Source organism: Cibotium barometz, chromosome 55, assembly GCF_041138505.1.
Source record: "Cibotium barometz isolate CiBa-2024 chromosome 55, ASM4113850v1, whole genome shotgun sequence".
NCBI lineage: Eukaryota > Viridiplantae > Streptophyta > Polypodiopsida > Cyatheales > Cibotiaceae > Cibotium > Cibotium barometz.
In genome coordinates this window covers 40,606,073-40,624,997 of record NC_141100.1, presented here as the reverse complement: position 1 = coordinate 40,624,997, position 18,925 = coordinate 40,606,073, and the positions used below count along the sequence as shown (strand labels likewise).

Below are 18,925 nucleotides of genomic sequence, written 5' to 3'. Positions count from 1 at the left end.
AGATGCTTCACCCAAGCTCAACCTTGTGCACTCTTGGAAGCTAGGGGCTCTACACTATCCAAGCAGCCAATGCACAAGGTGCCAGAAAAGAAAAATTTGCAGGTTTCCTTGGCTAGCCCTAATCTCTAAAACTAAACTTACAATGGTGCCCAACTATAGAGTGCCCATGTATCCCCCCTACGATATACCTTGTTTACAAGGCAAAACCACCTACGCTCAAATCTAGCTAAAGCAAGGTGATACCATCTGTAGAGCTCTTGTGCCTATGTGCTAGGGTTTCCATAGATAGAAAGAGAGCATCAGAACATAACACAAAGCACACATAACTATTGTATTGTATTATGTACAAGAAAATGTGTAACAACAATCGGACTTCAAGTACAAAATTTGATTGAAAATGATGACCCCAGATCTTAGCCCAACACACTCCTGTAGATCTCCCTTTACCGATCCTTGGCAAAAGAAAGCATTATCGCAAAAAGAAGCATGATCTTTCTCATATCCACGATGCCTTCGCCAACAAGCTTGAGGTCTTCTTACGGTCAGGTGACACAGTCCAGCTCTTATCTTTGATGCGTTTAGGATGGCAAATATCTCTTGGTTGGCCAAGGAGTCTGGCATAAAGAGGTAAGATAGCAATCCGTCCAAGGAAGGTTCAGAAAACTCTCTTTTTTATTTTGGGGGGAAGGGTTCTGTTTTTTTCTACAAGTGGCACACAGAGGGGGGGTAGGGTTACCTCCCGGTGGTCGACAGCTGCTTGTCTAGAAGCTTCTTGAGAGTGATTTCAGCCTCGGTTGGGAGGATTGGGACCTCCCCTTCATGATCCGGTGAGAAGGCCATCTGTGTGTGCTGTGATAGCTTCTACTGCAATGTTTAATCGATATTGTTGTAACAAGGAAAATTAACCTTTTAACATGGAAACGGAGTTTTTGAGAATTTGCTTTAACAAGGAAAACTAGCCTTCTCAAAAACTTACGCAAAATAGTTAGATCGAAAATGCATGTCTAGAATCAACTATGCCCTCTTGTTTAAATTGACATCCAATTTATCCGAAAATATATCTAGAAGCCTAGCTACGGCAAAATTATATTCTATAAATAATATATTTTAGGACAAATTATTTGGAGTACACTTACACAATATAATTTCCATGTGCTGATATACATACCCCAAAATTACACTTGAATTTATAGTAATGTAGCATACAAGATCGCAAAATGTACCAAAATAATCTAAGTCAACAATATATATAAAAGTTGAATATATATGTCATAAATTTTTTGAATCCCTAAACCCTAATCAACAAAATTAATTGTTTTCTTAGAAGAATGATTGGTCCTCTAATACGTTGAATATTGTTACAAATATATATTTTATCATATTTTTGATGAATTAATAATCGAAAAAAAATATGCTTGATTTAATGTGTGCAAGAATTGGCTTAATAGAATGTGCAAATGTGTATAAGATTATTATATGTGAAAATGTGCACAAAGTCACTAGCAATTATATTTGGGCAAAGGTTTTTATATATACAAACCTTAGGGATTTTGATATGATTAAAAATATGTAAAGCAATACTCCAAAATTGAGAAAAGCAAGCCCAATTTATACGCTCATCTATTCTTAGCTCCTTGGGCTATTTTTATGAATAAAAATTTTCTAAATACTCAAGTCATGGAAATGGAGCTATACGCTTGAGGGGGGAGATTGTACCCAATATGGTTTACTGTGTGGTATTCTCTATCCTTTACTTTTGATGGTGATGTTATTCTAATTCTTTTCCCTTGTGTTATGCTAAGTTATTTAATTAGCAATTTCAATTCAAGTCTTTGTTCAAATTATGATGTAATTTGTTAGATTTTTAATTAATTCTTCAAGAAGTACAAAAGGGTCCCGCGACAGTGGTATCAGAGCTTTAGTTTAATTTAATCTTCTTGAAGGCGGTCAAAGACTTGTGGACAAAGAGGTAAAAGAGGCAAAGATAGAGGTGATTTGGGTACTTTTTTTGAATTTAAATTGAAGAAGAACACGTTTATGGATTTATATTTATGTATGATTGAAAGAAGGCTTGTTTTTAACCATTGTATAACCAATCTCCATCAATCTATTGCCCAAAGGGTAAAACTAGGTGGAAAACCATTAGTGGGTTTCCCAAAAGCACAAAACCACCTTCCTTAACACTAATCCTCTTCATAATCTATACGTACGGATTGAATCAGCAAGGAGAGGAGCATGTAGAGCCATAGCCAGATTATTAAATTGCTGCAACTACATGAAATCCATCATGGAGACGGATGAGAGGCTCCCTTGATTTCTTTATTTTTCTCCCAATTTACTATTTCTTCTTTTTCTCTCTCAATTATGTGCTCAGCGCTAAATCTTGTGAACAATCTTAAAACTTATATGATATATATATATTGCTTTATTTTTTGAAATTATTATCTCCCTCCACCATCTCCTGAGCGACAGCAGGATTGAATTTTTCTCTCTCTTCTTCCTCACGCCAGCGCCAATTCGCAAACGTCTCCTTCTCTTTAACTGTGCTGCGCCGATTAGCTGGCAATAAGCTTTAGCGCTGCTTACTAAGCTTTTTTTTTTTAAGAATAAAGCTTTGATAAGCTTTTGCTAATAAAAGCTGCGCGGATTAATGAGATGAAAGCTTTGCAAGCTTTTATTAATAAAGCTTGCTTTGATTTAAAAGCTTTGTTAAGCTTTTTTTTTTAAGAGAGAATAAAGCTTTGATAAGCTTTATATATATATATATATATCTTATCCCATCTACCTATCTCTCTTTTTAGTGCATTCTTGTGACCAAAAACTCAAGAGAGAAACTTCATCGTTTCTCATAGAGAAAAGAGACACCCCATAGCTCCTTTTAGAGCAAGTTTTTGCTAAAAGGCTTTAAATTTTTTATAGAGCCTATCCTCATCACTCCCCACAAAAGGCAACAATTCAGCAAGAAATTTAGAACTCTCAAATCTTTTAGAGACGGAAGTGAACCCATCATTTTGTGAGAACTGATTTATAAGCTAAAACTCTCCGTCTTAATTTAGTTGCAATGGTTGCTTTACCCATTCCGCCCACGATACAAGAACAAATCTTAGCGCTTCAAGAACAAATTGCTAATGAACGAGAACTCTGACACAAATTAGAGCATCAAGTCAAACATACCAAACACAAATGCGATGCTTCAAATTCTTCTGACTCAGATGAGGAGGAAAGCAATCAAGTTAGACGCACTGTTAAAGCTACATTGCGTGCTTAAAATTCTAAGAAAGACTCACGAATCAGTCGAAAGACGAACTCCAAAATTATGATGGCAAGAAGGATGCTCAAGTTCTCATTGCTTGGATTAGCCAACTAGATGACTATTTCTCTGGCGAGAAGTTCTCTGAAAAATATAAAATTAAATGTGCTTGTAATCACTTGATCGAAAGTGTTGTCTTATGGTGAAATGTGATCAAACAAGGTGAACAATAGACCTTCAACATGAAAAAAGTTCCAAAAACTCTTAAAGAAACATTTCCTACCATCCCAATATACAAAGCTAAGACTTGACAACGATGGTCTACATTCAAACAGCTTAACACAGAAAATATATCAACTTATGTTGACAAGTTTTGGCAAACTTTATTATAAATACACGTAATCGAGAAGGTTCGCACCAAGGATCAAAGAAGGAAGTTCATAGCATGTTTGAAACGTACAATTTGATTTGAGGTAAATATGTTCCGACCACATTCTCTTAGCTCAACTATTTCTCTAGCTTTAAATTGTGAAAAGAAAAATGATTTTTCTAAGAAAATAACTTCCCAAACCTCAGCATCAACATCTTTGAACCCTAAAACCTCTTCAAAATCATTTGACAAATCTTTTAATGACCATAACATAGGTATTAACAATAAGATAGATGATTCACAAAAAGCTAATAAATATGATTCCAAGGAAGTGTTACTGGTATAACGAGATTGGACACAACGCATCAAATTGTCCATGGAAGTCAAAGTTTATTTCATTAGGACTCAATATGATCAATCAAGATGAAGAAGAAGAATACCACAACGACTACTCACACTCTTGAGGTGTTACTATTTATTGCATTTGAAAATTTTTAACACTTTTTGGTAAACTCAAGGAGAGTTTTTATGTATCAAAAGTAGAACTTCTTGAAGGAACTAGCCCTTCCATCTTGAATTATACTTTATGAATTTTTCACTATGTATTAATCTTGTGGTATGGGACACAAGATTAATCCTGTGTGAAGGATTTCGATGCATACTTATCTCTACATCTGTGTGGGATAATTTCTAGTGGTATGGGATACTAGAATTATTACACATAGAAGTCCTTGATATAAGGTATTTTGTTAGGGAATATACTTGAATTTATATAGTATATGACAATTGACCTCCGTTGCTCGCATAAGTAAACAAGCATTTGAGGTCAGTTGCTTATCCAAGCAGGAGGGATGTTACATAATGTCCACCCTTTAGTTGTACAAGGACACCCGAACCCTAGTGTGCCATCCTAGTGAATTGGTATCATGGGTGACTCCACATTAAATACTGATTACTTAGTGGTATTGGCATAGCTTGAGACCATGCTTCACGGGTGTATGTTGTTAAAGTGTAACAAGTAGTGCTATGCTTGTTGACAACTGTACTGTAGTGAAACGAGTGGACTATGCTTGACAACTGCACACAGTCGAGTGAAACAAGTGGTTTATGCAACTGATGTGCCATGCTCATTGGAGTGTAACAAGTGGCAACTCACACCATGCTAGATGATGTGTACATAATGATAAGTCTCATCATAGTGAAGCAAGTGGTGAATATATGTTGTGTTTGTGCCTATCAATGTATCATATTGGGATTAATTGTACACTATGTAATTAATTGGGATACGTTTACAAAAATAGGTGATGAGTAATGTGTGTGTGTCACACATAAAGAATCTTGTCTATAGTATATTATTTTTTATTATTATTTATAAATTGATGATGGTGCGAGGATTACCAATTTAGGTGTCGCACAAGATTTTTGTTGTTGTAGCATTTTCTTTTACACAATTGAGGACAGTTGCTTTCTCAAACGGGAGGACAGTTTACAGGTATATGTTTTATCATATTTTTGATGAATTAATAATCGAAAAAAATATGCTTGATTTAATGTGTGAAGGAATCGACTTAATGGAATGTGCAAATGTACACAAGATGATTTTGATATGATTAAAAATATGTAAAGCAATACCCCAAAAGTGAGGAAAGCAAGCCCAATTTGTACGTTCATCTATTCTTAGCTCCTTGGACTATTTTTATGAATAAAAATTCTCTAAATACTCAAGTCGTGGAAGTGGAGTTACATGCTTGAGGGGGGAGATTGCACCCAATCTGGTTTACTATGTGGTATTCTCTATCCTTTACTTTTGATGGTGATGTTATTCTAATTCTTTTCCCTTGTGTTATGCTAAGTTATTTAATTAGCAATTTCAATTCAAGTCTTTGTTCAAATTATGATGTAATTTATTAGATTTTTAATTAATTCTTCAAGATGTACAAAAGGGTCCCATGACAAATATTGTATGATTGTGATCCTAATCTTGTTCTACTGTTGATGAATGAAAAGAACCTGCACACAAAGAATACTATGATCTAACTAAAATATAATAGAAATAGGTTACCTCATACGACAAAAAACTGAATAGACGATCTAGGAGGAGCTCCAACATAAAAATCATATCAAATATTGAAGGTGATGGTGGATATAAGAAACACCCAATTGTCAAGGATTAATAAATACCCCTCAAAGGATACAAAATACCTTTCCATCTCTCATTGAAATAAATATACTCCCCACTCCTCATCCGCAACACTAATTCCATACATCTCTAAGCCTTCATTGACAACTCTCACAATAAAGCTATCAACATCGGGTAAAATCCTAAAACAAAAGTATAACAAAAAAGTTATAAAATTATGTATAGATACCTCTAATCAAATAATTATATTTGTACTTACCCATCCATATGAGCATCGATCGTGTTTGATCTAACATGTCTCAAAAAAATAGGAGCAACCCGTAGAGGTGACATTGTATAGACACTGTGTAGTATAGAATGTCATGTTTTATATTTTGTAATCATGAAAAGTTATCCAATAGATAATAACTAACCTATAATCATTGACTCATGCATATCCAATGTAACCTTAGACATGCGTGTTAAAATATGAACATAAAAAATAATCAATTTTATAAAAGAAAAAGTAAATATAAAAAAACATTCACAAAAAACGTACAACTTAAATAGGAACCTTGACTTGTCACTCCAAAGCCTTCACAATCTCATATATACAATGTTGCTTGTCATAGGTGTATGTCTTTCAAGGTCACCTAAAGAATCTGCATCACTATTATATTCAAGCAACACATTCACAGCATGATGAAACCTTGCTTGTGACATGCAACCTATAATTGTCCATGTGTAAGTATTGGAGTCACTAAATACAACCCTAAGACATTGAGGCCTTGTGGTTTATTTATTGTCATTCCAAATGCCAATCATACAAGAAATTTTCTCTGTCTCGTGGTGAATGGTAGTTGGGTCTTTGTGCATATTAAAGGTAATTTGTGGAAGAAAAAACTCTTTCCCCAACTTTAGGTACCGATAAATGATTTTAGACTTCAAGACTTTAGAGCCTTACATATTATCCATGTACCATTACAAAGGCCACGTCTTGGGTCCAAGTTACGAAGCAACATAATTGGGGCTTTTAACTTTAAAACCAAGCAGTGAGGTGGATATCCTTCCCCCGTTGAATGCTTTTAAAAATTATGTGAAATTATGCTTTTAAAAACTCTTTCCCCAACTTTAGGTACCGATAAATGATTTTAGACTTCAAGACTTTAGAGCCTTACATATTATCCATGTACCATTACAAAGGCCACGTCTTGGGTCCAAGTTACGAAGCAACATAATTGGGGCTTTTAACTTTAAAACCAAGCAGTAAGGTGGATATCCTTCCCCCGTTGAATGCTTTTTCTCCTTTTCAAGAATTGAATAATATGCACTGAAATACTGCTTAGACTCACCATGCAGTGCATCCAAAGTAGTTTTATTCACACTATCCACGTCACTATTTTTTGGAGCAAGAATAGCACACTCACTAAAGTATGAGCATAAGCTGTAGTGATAGCCAACATATAGTATACCCAATTGACCAAGTCTTTTAGGGATAATCTTTGCAAGACCATGTCAGTTCACAATATCCTCCCATCTTTCCCCATCACAACAACATGCAAAATCTGTCTAAAATCTCCCCCAATAATATAACCTTTCCACCAAATGGCATATTTGAAAATAATACATCACGTAAGCCCCTATCCAATGCTTTAAAAGCAAAATGACGAATCATAGGTGTCATGACAATGAGATTTAGTGGGAATATAGAGAGCTCAACCGTCAAGGCAAGGCACAGGTAGGGTTTAGGGGACCCAAAATGACCAAGTGAAAACCCAAGAGTAGAAGGGCACATGTAAAGAGCAACAATAAAAAGGTTGGGTCCAATCTTAGAAGGTCTAGTTTTTATTTATTTAATTTAATTTTTTTGGCTATGGTTACAACGTAGGCGCGCAGGCAGCGGGTGGCATACTCGCAGTTTAAGGCCGTTTATTCTCGCTTCTCTGAACCCAGCATCCTAGACTGATAATTTGGTCAGCATAAACAGTTTAAGGCTCTAGAGTCCCGTACTTTGGACATTGAGGCCAAGTACAATCAAGTATGCCAGTGGCTCTCGCCCAAGGGAGCAACATGAATGTTAGTACATTTCACTCTAGAGATGCTGCTGCTATTCTAAAAGATTTGCAAACTCTGATCTTTAATAGGGAGGAGAAGGAGCACAATAAGGATGCGGTCAACACTTCTTTATTAAAGTGGCAGGATTCGCATTGATTGTGCACGTGCTTGAAGTAAGCTTAACTCTAGGAGGTAAAGCATATAAGTGGTGGATGAGCTTGGAGTCCGAAAATCGGCCTACTACATGGGCTGAATTTGAAAGTCCATTCATGAAAGAATTTCTTCCAGAGAATGAGATGGATCATAATTGGGAAGCATGGGACAATTGTGAGATGAGAAATCTCACATTGACTCATTCTCAAGTTGACAGGTATGGATGACTTTTAGAAATTTTGTGGATTTATTTGCAGATTAGATTTGGACTATAAGAATCAAGTTAAACAAAATGAGCTGAAAACTTTAGAAGAAATAATTGAGTTCAAATTTTCGACGACACTGTCGGAAAGAAAAAGTGTGCGCAGAATGCACAACGGACATCTAATGTGTTTGAAAGGTACCTAACCAAAAGAATGACTAATCTAAGAAGTCTAAAGGACCACAAAAGTTTCTAAAGCATGAAGATTTTGAAAGAGCTAAAAAAGAAAATCTATGTTTTCACTGCATGGAAAAGGGTCATAGTAAATTTCAGTGTCCCAAGCTAAAAGAAAATCTATGTTTTCACTGCATGGAAAAGGGTCATAGTTTATTTCAGTGTCCCAAGCTAAAAGAAAATGAGAAAAATCAACGTGATCAAAGTAAAGAAAAGCAAGTGCACACTATTCAAGTGCTTTCTCTAGAGACTTCTCCATAAGTTTAAAGAGGTTTGAGTTTATCATGCAGATTCTACTCATGCATGTTGTGTCACGTCATCGATGTGGATGCCAACATTTGGACCACATGAGTTGGTTTGAATGCATGGTCACGTTAAAGGTCACAAAGTACAAGTTATGATTAATGATAGTGCCACGCACAATTTCTTAAACTATGCCTTAGTCAAGAAATTATGCCTTCCTCAAGAAATTAAAGTTGCCCGCAAAGTCTAAGTGATCATAAGTATGTGGTTTCTTTGATTAATGGCTATGATAAAGATGTCTGGGATATAGTAGTTCGTGATATTCCATTAGTCATTCAAGGTCACGGATTTTGGATTTTTAAGTTATGCATATCACTCGAGTGGATGTTATTCTAGGTTGTGAGTGGTTATATAACATTGGTCCATCTTTGTCTACTAGAAGTTACTTGCATAATTCTTTTGAGATTGAAGTAAATGGTAAGAAAGTGCACTTGCAAGAAGGTTAACATGATGTACCCTCCTCACCTCTTATACGCTCACCCAAATCTTTGACCACACAGTCGGCAAAGGCAAGCGTGTAGTTGATGCACAAAAGTCGTCTATGATGGGGATTTATTATGTCACTTGCCCATGCTATAGAAACTTAGATTCTCTTGCTTTGCTTTCTCATAGTCCTCAGACCTTAAGAAACACATCGGTCCCTTAGTTTTCTAACTTGATTGCTCTTTTGCATAGGTCCTTATCATTTCATGGAACCGCGTGCACTGCCTTAAGCTTGGTTTGTTGGACATGGGTGAGGGTTCACAAACCAAAGAAAAGGGAAAGGACAAGCAAGTTTATTTGTGTGTCCTATTAGTATGTTGTTTATAAATCGTTTGATGTTATGTTTGGATCACCTCCACAAAGAATTTCAGCATGTCGTTATATGTATTTAGGAAACTTTCACTCTTGTAGTTTGAGTGGGTTTCTTTCTTTTAGTTATTCAACTTTGATCGCATGTTCCTTTGCAATTCTATTTGTTAGTTTTTCAGAGGATAGATCAACTTTAAGGGAAGGGGAAAGTCCCCAATATTACTGTTTCTAGAAGCTTATGATAGCTTTTGCTATAGAATGATCAATCCAATTTAAACCTTTGTGGTGGAAACGGATATGATTAATGATGGCATAGGAACTTTTCTTTGTAAGACGGTAAACCTATTCCATAAGAAGTTGGACAAGGTCCAAGAAAAGTACTTAATATGGAAGAGAATCGTATGCTATGGTGCATACATTAAGGCAACGGTGCCATTGGCATGGTATCTAGTTTGAAATAGCCTTTGGTCTTGTGAGTATCAAATGGCTATCTAGATAAAGGAAGTTGAAAGGTTGAAAGGCTCGTCAAACAGAGTTGTCAAGAGTTTGACCTTCAACTTAAAGAAAAGAGTGCTTACTTGTAATCACTTAAGGGGTAGTGCGTTGATGATTCACATGATGCCCATGTGTGGTGTGCCATAGTGATGAGATGGTACTCATCCTAAAGTATAGTGGCCCCATTATCGAGATAGGCACAACCACCAGCGGTAAGTCTCATAAAGAGGGTAGTGTTTGATAAGTGACATGATTCCCTAGATGGTAGATATGATGTTGGGATCCCTATTTACCATTCCAATCAAAATTGTTAAGCTTATGACTACCATAAAAAGAATGTTCAAGATGACATTGTCCCACTTTAATTAGTGAGATATAAAAGGAGTTATTGGTTAGACTAAAGGAGGAGTCTGCATTTAAGAGGGTTTAGTTGCAATAGTAGATTGCAAAAAGTATCTTGTTGTTACTAGGTGGTATGGGACACTCGGTAGATAGTGAGGATGAGGTAATCAAAAAGTGGTTGATCGGTAACCAGTTGAGAAGTTTCTCATCCAATTATATTTCAAGCTAGTCGACACTTGAAATATAAAGATTTGGCCAAAGAAAGTAAAATATATATATTCAGACAACGAGTAAGATGTAGAACTTGAGAGTTCTAAGGGATTATCCACAACGAATAGAGACTAAGATTCGGTTTGGATAATCAGGAATTGGTTAGCTAAAAGGTGTTAGTTTCAACAAAAAGACAGTGAGTATGCTAGAGTTAGTTCAGCTATTCACTGAGTCTATCAGTTGCATATATGCGACATATATCTGGTTCGGCTATTCACTAAGTATATCACTGAACATACTAAGTGATAGCGATATAAAGTTTAATAGTTGTTTTGGCATACTGTGTTCAACATCTTGATCATCCATAGCCATGGTCTAACCGACATTCAGCACGAGGATCCAGTGTAGAGTCCTTATGGCCGTTGGACTCAAGAAAAAAAAGATACAAAAGGTTAAAGATATTCTTCAAGATCTCCACGAGATGACGAAAGTCGCAAAAGATAATATTAAGAGATCACAGGACTGTGCTATATATTATGCGGACAAAGATCGTAGACAAATCATCTTTGAGGAAGGTGATAAAGTGTTTTAAAGGTTTCCGTACACTTTGAATCTTCGAAAACCGAAAAAAGTCCGAAGCTATCTTCAAGATATTGTGGTCCATTTACAATACTTAAAGTATTGCTTATAAGTTAGCTTTACCAGAAAGCTCTAAAGTTCATCTAGTTTTTCATGTCAGTAGACTGAAAAAGAAGTTGGGGGTGATGACGATAATCTCATCAGTCAAAAGATCATAGTAGAACTTATTGAACTCCCATCCTTGCCACATGAACTAGAAAAAGTCTTGGATTTCCAAGAGAAAAGAACTCAACACTATATATGACACGAGTGTTTAGTCAAGTGGAAGGATAGACCAAAAGAAGGTTCTACTTGGGAAAAAGTAAGCACACTCAGAAAGAGGTTCTCGAATTTCATTTTTGAGGACAAAAACTCCTTTTAAGGGGGGAGTAATCTTATGACAACGGGATTTAGTGGGAATCTAGAGAGCTCGATCGTCTAGGCAACGTGGCACGGGCGGGGTTTAGGGGAGCCAAAATGACCAAGTGCGGACCCAAGAGTTGCCAGTGAGAGTGGCCAGGCATATGTGAAGAGGAACAAGCTATTAAAAGGGTTGGGTTCAATCTTAGAGGGTCTAGTATTTTTTGGTTATGGTTGGGTGGAGAAGAAGGAGCTCTAAGCAACCCTTGTGGTGATGAAAAAACGTGCAGTTGCCATGGCAGCCCCAACAATAGGAGCCTCAACCTAGATATTAAGCCTCGGGGGGTGCACTACTAGAAAACCCTAGGTATCACGTGCGTTCAAGAGAGGTATTAAAAAAACCCCTTAACTAAAAATTTTCTCCCCAATAAAACAACCCCTCTTTACTTATGAACTAAATGATTTTTTTCTAAAGTTGAATTAAAAAACCCCTCTTGTTAATGTAATCATGTTAATTTTTCTTAATGTATCTAATTAAAAAACCCCTCCTGTTGAACTCACGTGGTACACTAACATTTTTTAAGGTGAACCCCCCGAGTATTAAGCTTACAAACTATCAAACCCTCTGCAAGTTATCCATGTACATGGATTTGGCAAGTTAAATAATTATTTGGCTTTAAAGGTATCTTGAATCTTTAATATGATGTACGACCATTTGCCAGTAGAGAAGTAATACTTGATGTAGTGGGGCTAGAGCAACTTGCCCTTGCGCACATAATCAGCAAGCAAGAAATTATAAAGATACATCTTCCCTAATCCCATTAGCCCATGCATTAAAAAAATGGTCGCCTGCATCTGTCGCCTGCGATCGCATGCTGATGCAACATAGTTTTGAAAGCAATGCATTGGGAATTAGCTTCCAAGATTTTTCAACCATATCAAAAGCTCTCTCTTCCAAAATTAATTTGTTTTCACCCAAGACCTCCAAATCAATTATGTTTAGCTGAGGCATTCCATTAAAATCTACTAATGTTGGTCTTTTATTATACGAATAATTTCTTCGAAATGCAGGAGTGCATGAGTTTCATGGCCAATTATTCAATACCAAGAAACTAGCCCATGCTTGTTGATAAATTGTTTAGAAAATCTTCAATCATTACATCTTGAAATCTCTCTCCACAAAGTTCCTGGGGAGGAAGGCTCATAAAATAATAATATAGTAACCTCTAAACTGCAAGACATCTTGTATGGATAATGGATGATGCTTCCTCCATACATGCAACCCATTCACAATGATCTTCGAATATCCCTCTTGCAATGCAAGTTGCGTTGAAGGAAGGAAAGGTATAAACCATTGAATGCATGCAAATCTTTAAATGACTGCATATAGTAAGAAATAGGCAAACATAGTATTGCTCACTTATAGAAGGTGCTACAAAGTACATACACCTTATAGTATTCCCAATCTTTCTTTTGGTCCATTTTTTCAAGGTGGAATTCCAAACCCATTATTCAAGGAAAATTGATATATAATATATTATTTGCTTGAGGATGTTGTTCGTTTACAGGTAAACCATTCAATCAAAGAACTCTTTCCCACATTTTCCCTTTGAACAACCTCTACAATATTGTCATCATCTTTAGAGATAACATTCTAACCACCACGTAAGTGTACTTGCAAATCATATTCAAAGAGTCTCCACCATACCTCCGATGGAGAGAAATACCGTGCATTCAAGTACCTCTCTATTTCATCAATGACTACCCCACGAACGTTGGCATCACTTGCCTTGTATAGTCCTTAATCTTATTGTTGCTCTATCATGCCCCTTATATGTGTACTTTTAAAGATACTTCACTACTTATTTCCATATTTACATGTACATTATATGTGATTGAAAGAAAAGATTATATGGTACAACCCATCTATTATCAACATTATATTTTTTCATTGCTATAGCTCTTCCATTATTGCAGTGCATATACGTAGCATAACCATTGCTATCCACATTAGTCTCTTGTGCAAACCTTTGTGTATAGTTCCTTATGCATTTCCCTTCATTTATACAAACTACATTCCGTAAAGGCCCATGGATATTGTAATGCAAGATAACATCATGCAAAGCACTAAACATATGCTTAACATGCAATTCTTCACACAATAATCTATCATAGTCTTGGATAGTCTTAAATTAATGAAGACTATCCAATATCAATAACGTGTGTGAATGTGGCAATCCTCTTTTTTGAAACTCAATGACTGACACATACCCAATCACCTTATCAAACTTCTCCTTTTAAAGGATATTTTTGGTAAAATATCCTTTAAAACTCAATGACTGACACATGCCCAATCACCTTATCAAACTTCTCCTTTTAAAGGATATTTTTCATTATATCTGAATGTTTTTGGTAAAATACTCTAGTTGTCAAATCAGGTTAATCACATGCACTTTGGCCTAAAGTAAAGCATCCAGCACCTCTTGACAATTTAGATTGCAAGTGAAAGTAATATCAAGCGTACTCTTGGAACCGGTGGCCATTGAGTAAAATTGGATGGCAACATTATTTTGCTTCTAACTACCCTTCCTACAATACCACTTACGCGTCCTTCTACATAAATGATGTCTTCTAAGCTATCATAAACTTCAATATGCAAAGTTCTCTTATTATTGTGGAGCCATGATAACGGTGATTCTTCAACACTGCAATATGCATTAACTATAAATTGTTGAATAACCTTCCACTACAGAGCAAGCATGCATCTGTTTTTGGGTGAACTTGCAATCGGTAAGCATAATACTATCATTGAGTCGTCACACATAGCTAAACTGCTTAATAATCTTCCACCACACAGCAAGCATGCATTTGTGTTTGGGCGAACTTGCAACTAATACACATAATACTGTCATTGAATTGCTTTTTTTTTTTCAATGCACTCACTAGTACACCAACATAAGGGATTTTTCAATTCCATCCATCCTCCCCTCATGGAAATAGAATAACATAAAAAAGAGGCATGTAGCACCTATGCAAATTAGAGATATGTTTGCATGTCCCTTCTCGAGTATGTAGCAAAATATCACCAATGACCAATAGTATGATCGTTACCTTGACCAGTCATGATTCCAACAACCTCATTAGCTATTAGCATCAAGTATTATCTTGATGTGGTCTTCGTCTCACATGTAGTCATTTTTCAGCTCTAAACTTGGATTAACACTTAGCATTCTTCCCACATACTAAAAAGCTTGTGCTATGTATGCATCATGACTTGAAGTGCTTCTAGTATTATGAATTCCAATCCATTCATAACACCCAATTGATTTTACAATCCATGCTCTGTATCTAATATATACAATGGTGTAAATTGTGGGTTAGGATTGCATATATCATTGGGGGGACCAAGGACCCAATTCGGTGATATACAGTTCCATGTACCTTGAAAAAATACACACCATGTTAAGAATAATATATTCCTACATCCAATAATGCAAAATCCAACACACTGTTGTAAGCCTTGGTGTTTACTTAGAATTTCTTACTTCTAGTGTCAGTACTAGATAAAAGAGACCTCAATGTATCAGGTAGTTTTTTGAGTGAATGAAGAGACACATGTCCATGTTTACAACAATATTTGCCAAGAAACTTGTATGCGACTCATCTTCTTTTCACTCTCCTATAATCATGCTCCACAAAACCCCCACTCACATGTCATCCCTCCTAATGAAGTGGTTTACAGTGCATGAATATGCTAAAGCCCACATTGATGCATGTATACCTCTAGTAAAGGTGGGAGGGAGTTCATGGAGGATAAACAAAATCCCTCCCTTCCTTTTATCAAACACATAACGTGGAAATTTCTCTAACACTCTTCTTTTGTATCAGCACAAATGGTGCCTCTTTCATCATGGATAGAAAAACAAGACATTTTAGTTTCATCCTCATTATGCTCATTCACAAATTCTAATACTCACTCATCATCAAACACTACTCTCTAATCATCTGTCACTACTCTATCATTATCTACTAATACTCTCTCGCCCTCTACCACTACTCTTTGATCCTTAAATACAACCTCCTGGTCTTAACGCAGAGTCTAGAGCGCAGAGTCTAGAGAGATACTATTCTGTGAGAAACAAGGATTGAATGGAAATTTTGAGTTATGACATCTATAACCAATAATTGTTTATCAATGGATTGTTTTTAAAAGTTAAAGTTTAAAGAGGAGTGTGTGCGTATCTGTATTCTAAAGCAAAAGTTAAGAAAGGCATTCAATTATGGGTGGGTGAGTACTTTTCTGGTTCTACTAATTCTAGTGGTTGGGTGGTGGCTAACACATGGGCCGGATGGGGTTAGGCTGGAATCAGTAGAGTTTTAATAATAAAATTGATTAATAGGAATACGCTTAGAACTCGAGTAGTTAAATAAAAGCCTGAAGACTTCTCTAATGAATAGATCAACGGCTGTGCCTGATTCAATTAGGAAAAAAGCGTTTATTCCTTCAAGATAAGATTGTAATAGTTTTCCTTCTATCTGGTTTAATCAGATGAAGGTTAGTTCAATATCTTAACCTCGTTAGAAAAATTCGTTAAGAAATTCAAAATGGTGGAGTCGTCCCTATTTTTCGGGCATGGGAAGTTTCCCCGGTTTCGGTTTTCGAAATGACCACCAGCTTAGTCTCATGCCCAGACATTCGAGGGCGAGGCCCCCCCAGTGGGAAACCCTGCCCCGCGCATGAGGGAGCTGCTTCCGCTCTACCAGCTACCAGGAATCCGGTGTGCGGAGGGGGCAGTGGGATCTCACATGTGCTTTCCACTTGGAATTGACATAAAGGTCATCCATAATGACCTCAAGGAATTTCCAAAGATCCTCCTTGTAGGCTGTGCACATCGGACGTTGGAAGGTGTCGGGGGCATTGATCGGCCCAAAAGGCATGATGCGGTATGCATAAGTTCCCCATAATGACCTCAAGGAATTTCCAAAGATCCTCCTTGTAGGCTGTGCACATCGGACGTTGGAAGGTGTCGGGGGCATTGATCGGCCCAAAAGGCATGATGCGGTATGCATAAGTTCCCCATTTAAAATAGAAAAGGTGATTTTGTGTTGATCTTTGGGATCAATCAATACCTGATTGTATCCACAGAATCCATCCAAGAAGTTGTAGGATTCCTTTCTTGCGACTCTTTTGAGCACGTGCTCTATGAATGGTAAGGGATAGTGATCCCGTATAGTGGCAGGGCATTGACCTTTTTGAGGTCCACGTACACTCGTACCTTTCCATTTTTTTTGGACACTATCACTATGGGTGATACCCATTCTATGTGCTCAATTTTATGGATCAATCTGGCAAGGCATTGACCTTTTTGAGGTCCACGTACACTCGTACCTTTCCATTTTTTTGGACACTATCACTATGGTTGTATCACTATGGGTGATACCCATTCTATGTGCTCAATTTTATAGATCAATCTGGCTTGGGTCTTTGCCCAAGCCTACCAAGTTAATTTCCTTCACCTTGGTTGGGACTGTCATACGAGGTCCCTGGCTCTCCGTTTATGAAACCTTTGGGCCGAGTCATATTGTACAAATCTATCGGCCATCTGAAAGGTTTTGAAGTGTTTGGGAACTTGTTTAGTCTCTTCTGCTTTAGCGCTTTCCTCTTCTATCAAATTTTTAGCTTCTTTCTCTGCAAGCGCTAAGACTTCTTGTTGCGTGCTTTGCGCCCAAAGCGGCAAAGCATTTGGGGTTTGGGTTGGGGGGGGTCAATGGGCTCCATTGGCTTGGGGGTGGTTGCGTGGACCAAGAGGGAGCTATTGGTTAACTTCTTTTGCCATATTTGATTGAAGTGTTCATGTGCTTCAACTTCCCTACGTATTTAAGCCAGTGGGTGTTTGAATTAGTACGGAAGACATAGCATTCTTGTCCAGAGAATCCATCAGGTTTGTAAGTTCTATGTGAGCATGTTCCCCATGATGGTTCTACATTATCAGGCTTTTCAGGTTCATGAGTGGCAACTTCAGGCAAGTATACAATGCTAAGAATGTAGAGAGATGTACTCTCTTACCCATCGACTGTCGCAAACCTGGTTCTTGTGTGCCTCGAAAGTATTTCCAAGGTGGCAAGGATATGCATCCAATTCTTGGAGTCTTCTAGCTCCGGAAGGGGTGCACATTCCTCGATATCCTTTTCCTCATCTATTGTTTATGGCAGGTTTGGCATAGGTGGACTGCATTGGATTGGGTGGTTGTTACTCTGCGAGACAGGTCGGTCGCTCATGGGATGAACCTTCCAAGTGTGTAGGTTGATCTTGACTGTTGATCTTTTTTCGAATGTAGATGCGGTTCGTATCCCAGTCATGGATCATTTTTGTCTCCCTCATAAAGGGTCGTCCAAGGATACGAAACTGGCTATGTCATCCAAAGTTCATCTCATCATAAAGATGTGACGAAAGGTGGTTTCAAGGATCTTGATTTTTAAATCCTTCAGAAGACCAATGGGTCTAGCAGTAGCTCCATCAACGAGTTTTACTAACAAGGTCATGCCATCCATGGCTGGTGCCCCCCATTTCTCCCAGCATTGTTTGGCAACAATGCTCACTCCTACCCCCCCATCCAGGATGGCAATGACCTAGAGGCCGTTGAAGGTTATTTGGTAATGCCACATTGAGTTCCTTTGAAATATTGTTTGAGTTTGTTGACTTGAACCGTGGGGTTGCCAATGATCTCATAGGGTTCAATGAGCTCATCTTCCTTAGTCTCATTAGAGCTATCTCGCTCCGTGAATTCCTACATGCTTGCCTACTCCGAGGCGCCCCTCCATCCAATCTTTTAGATCCTTCCATAAGCTTGGGCTACCTTGAAACAAGGTGCCAATGGGGATCTTGATCTAAGAAGAGAGGAAGGAAGAGAGACTTGCAATGTCTCTGGGAGTAAATGTTGTTCCTTGTGGAAGGTCACCTTGGCTTGTCCTCAAGGTCTTGTTTGTATAGGGTATTAGGATTTGGAATTTTGTGTCTATCCTTTTGAGATATTTAGCTACCTGGTTTACTTAGTAGGGGGTAGTTGTCATAGTGGGTGTTGCTACACTTGTGTTGGCCTATTACGGGGTGCTTGTTCTGGGAGCTCTCTATTATATACATGAGCCTCTTCGGTAGGTTGCATGTTGGAAACCAAGGGGCATGGCTCTAGGTAAGCTGTTGGAGGCTCATCTTCTATTTGACCTTGGCAGTCTCGAACCAATTCTTGGACTGCCATTAGCCTTTCCTTTTCCTCAATGGGATAAGGGTATTTGGCTAGCTTTCGAGGGAGCTGGTTAGGGTCAATTAGCTCCCTGGTACGAGTGGCTAAAGGTAGCAGATGTTCATCTTCTGATGAAGAGGTTGGTGCATGGGTGGTTGTGCCATCTTTCAAATCACTTTTA

The 18,925-nt window shown here is 37.5% G+C and overlaps 1 protein-coding gene across 5 annotated transcripts in view; it reads right to left on the bottom strand.

Annotated features, from left to right (window-relative positions):
- Nucleotides 1–973, bottom strand: part of LOC147607737 (uncharacterized) — a 139,682-nt gene extending 138,709 nt beyond the window's left edge. The window contains exons 1-2 of one of the 5 annotated variants that reach the window (XM_086790366.1): nucleotides 737–889; nucleotides 448–614 (exon numbers count right to left, since the gene is read on the bottom strand). In XM_086790366.1, the coding sequence (XP_086646492.1) occupies nucleotides 448–500 (53 nt within the window). In that variant the 5' untranslated portion in view covers nucleotides 501–614; nucleotides 737–889. Of the gene's footprint in view, nucleotides 1–447; nucleotides 615–736 lie in introns of all 5 variants that reach the window. The other 4 variants (XM_086790368.1, XM_086790367.1, XM_086790364.1 and 1 more) reach the window with 4 other exon arrangements.
- Between the last annotated feature and the right edge of the window lie 17,952 nt (nucleotides 974–18,925).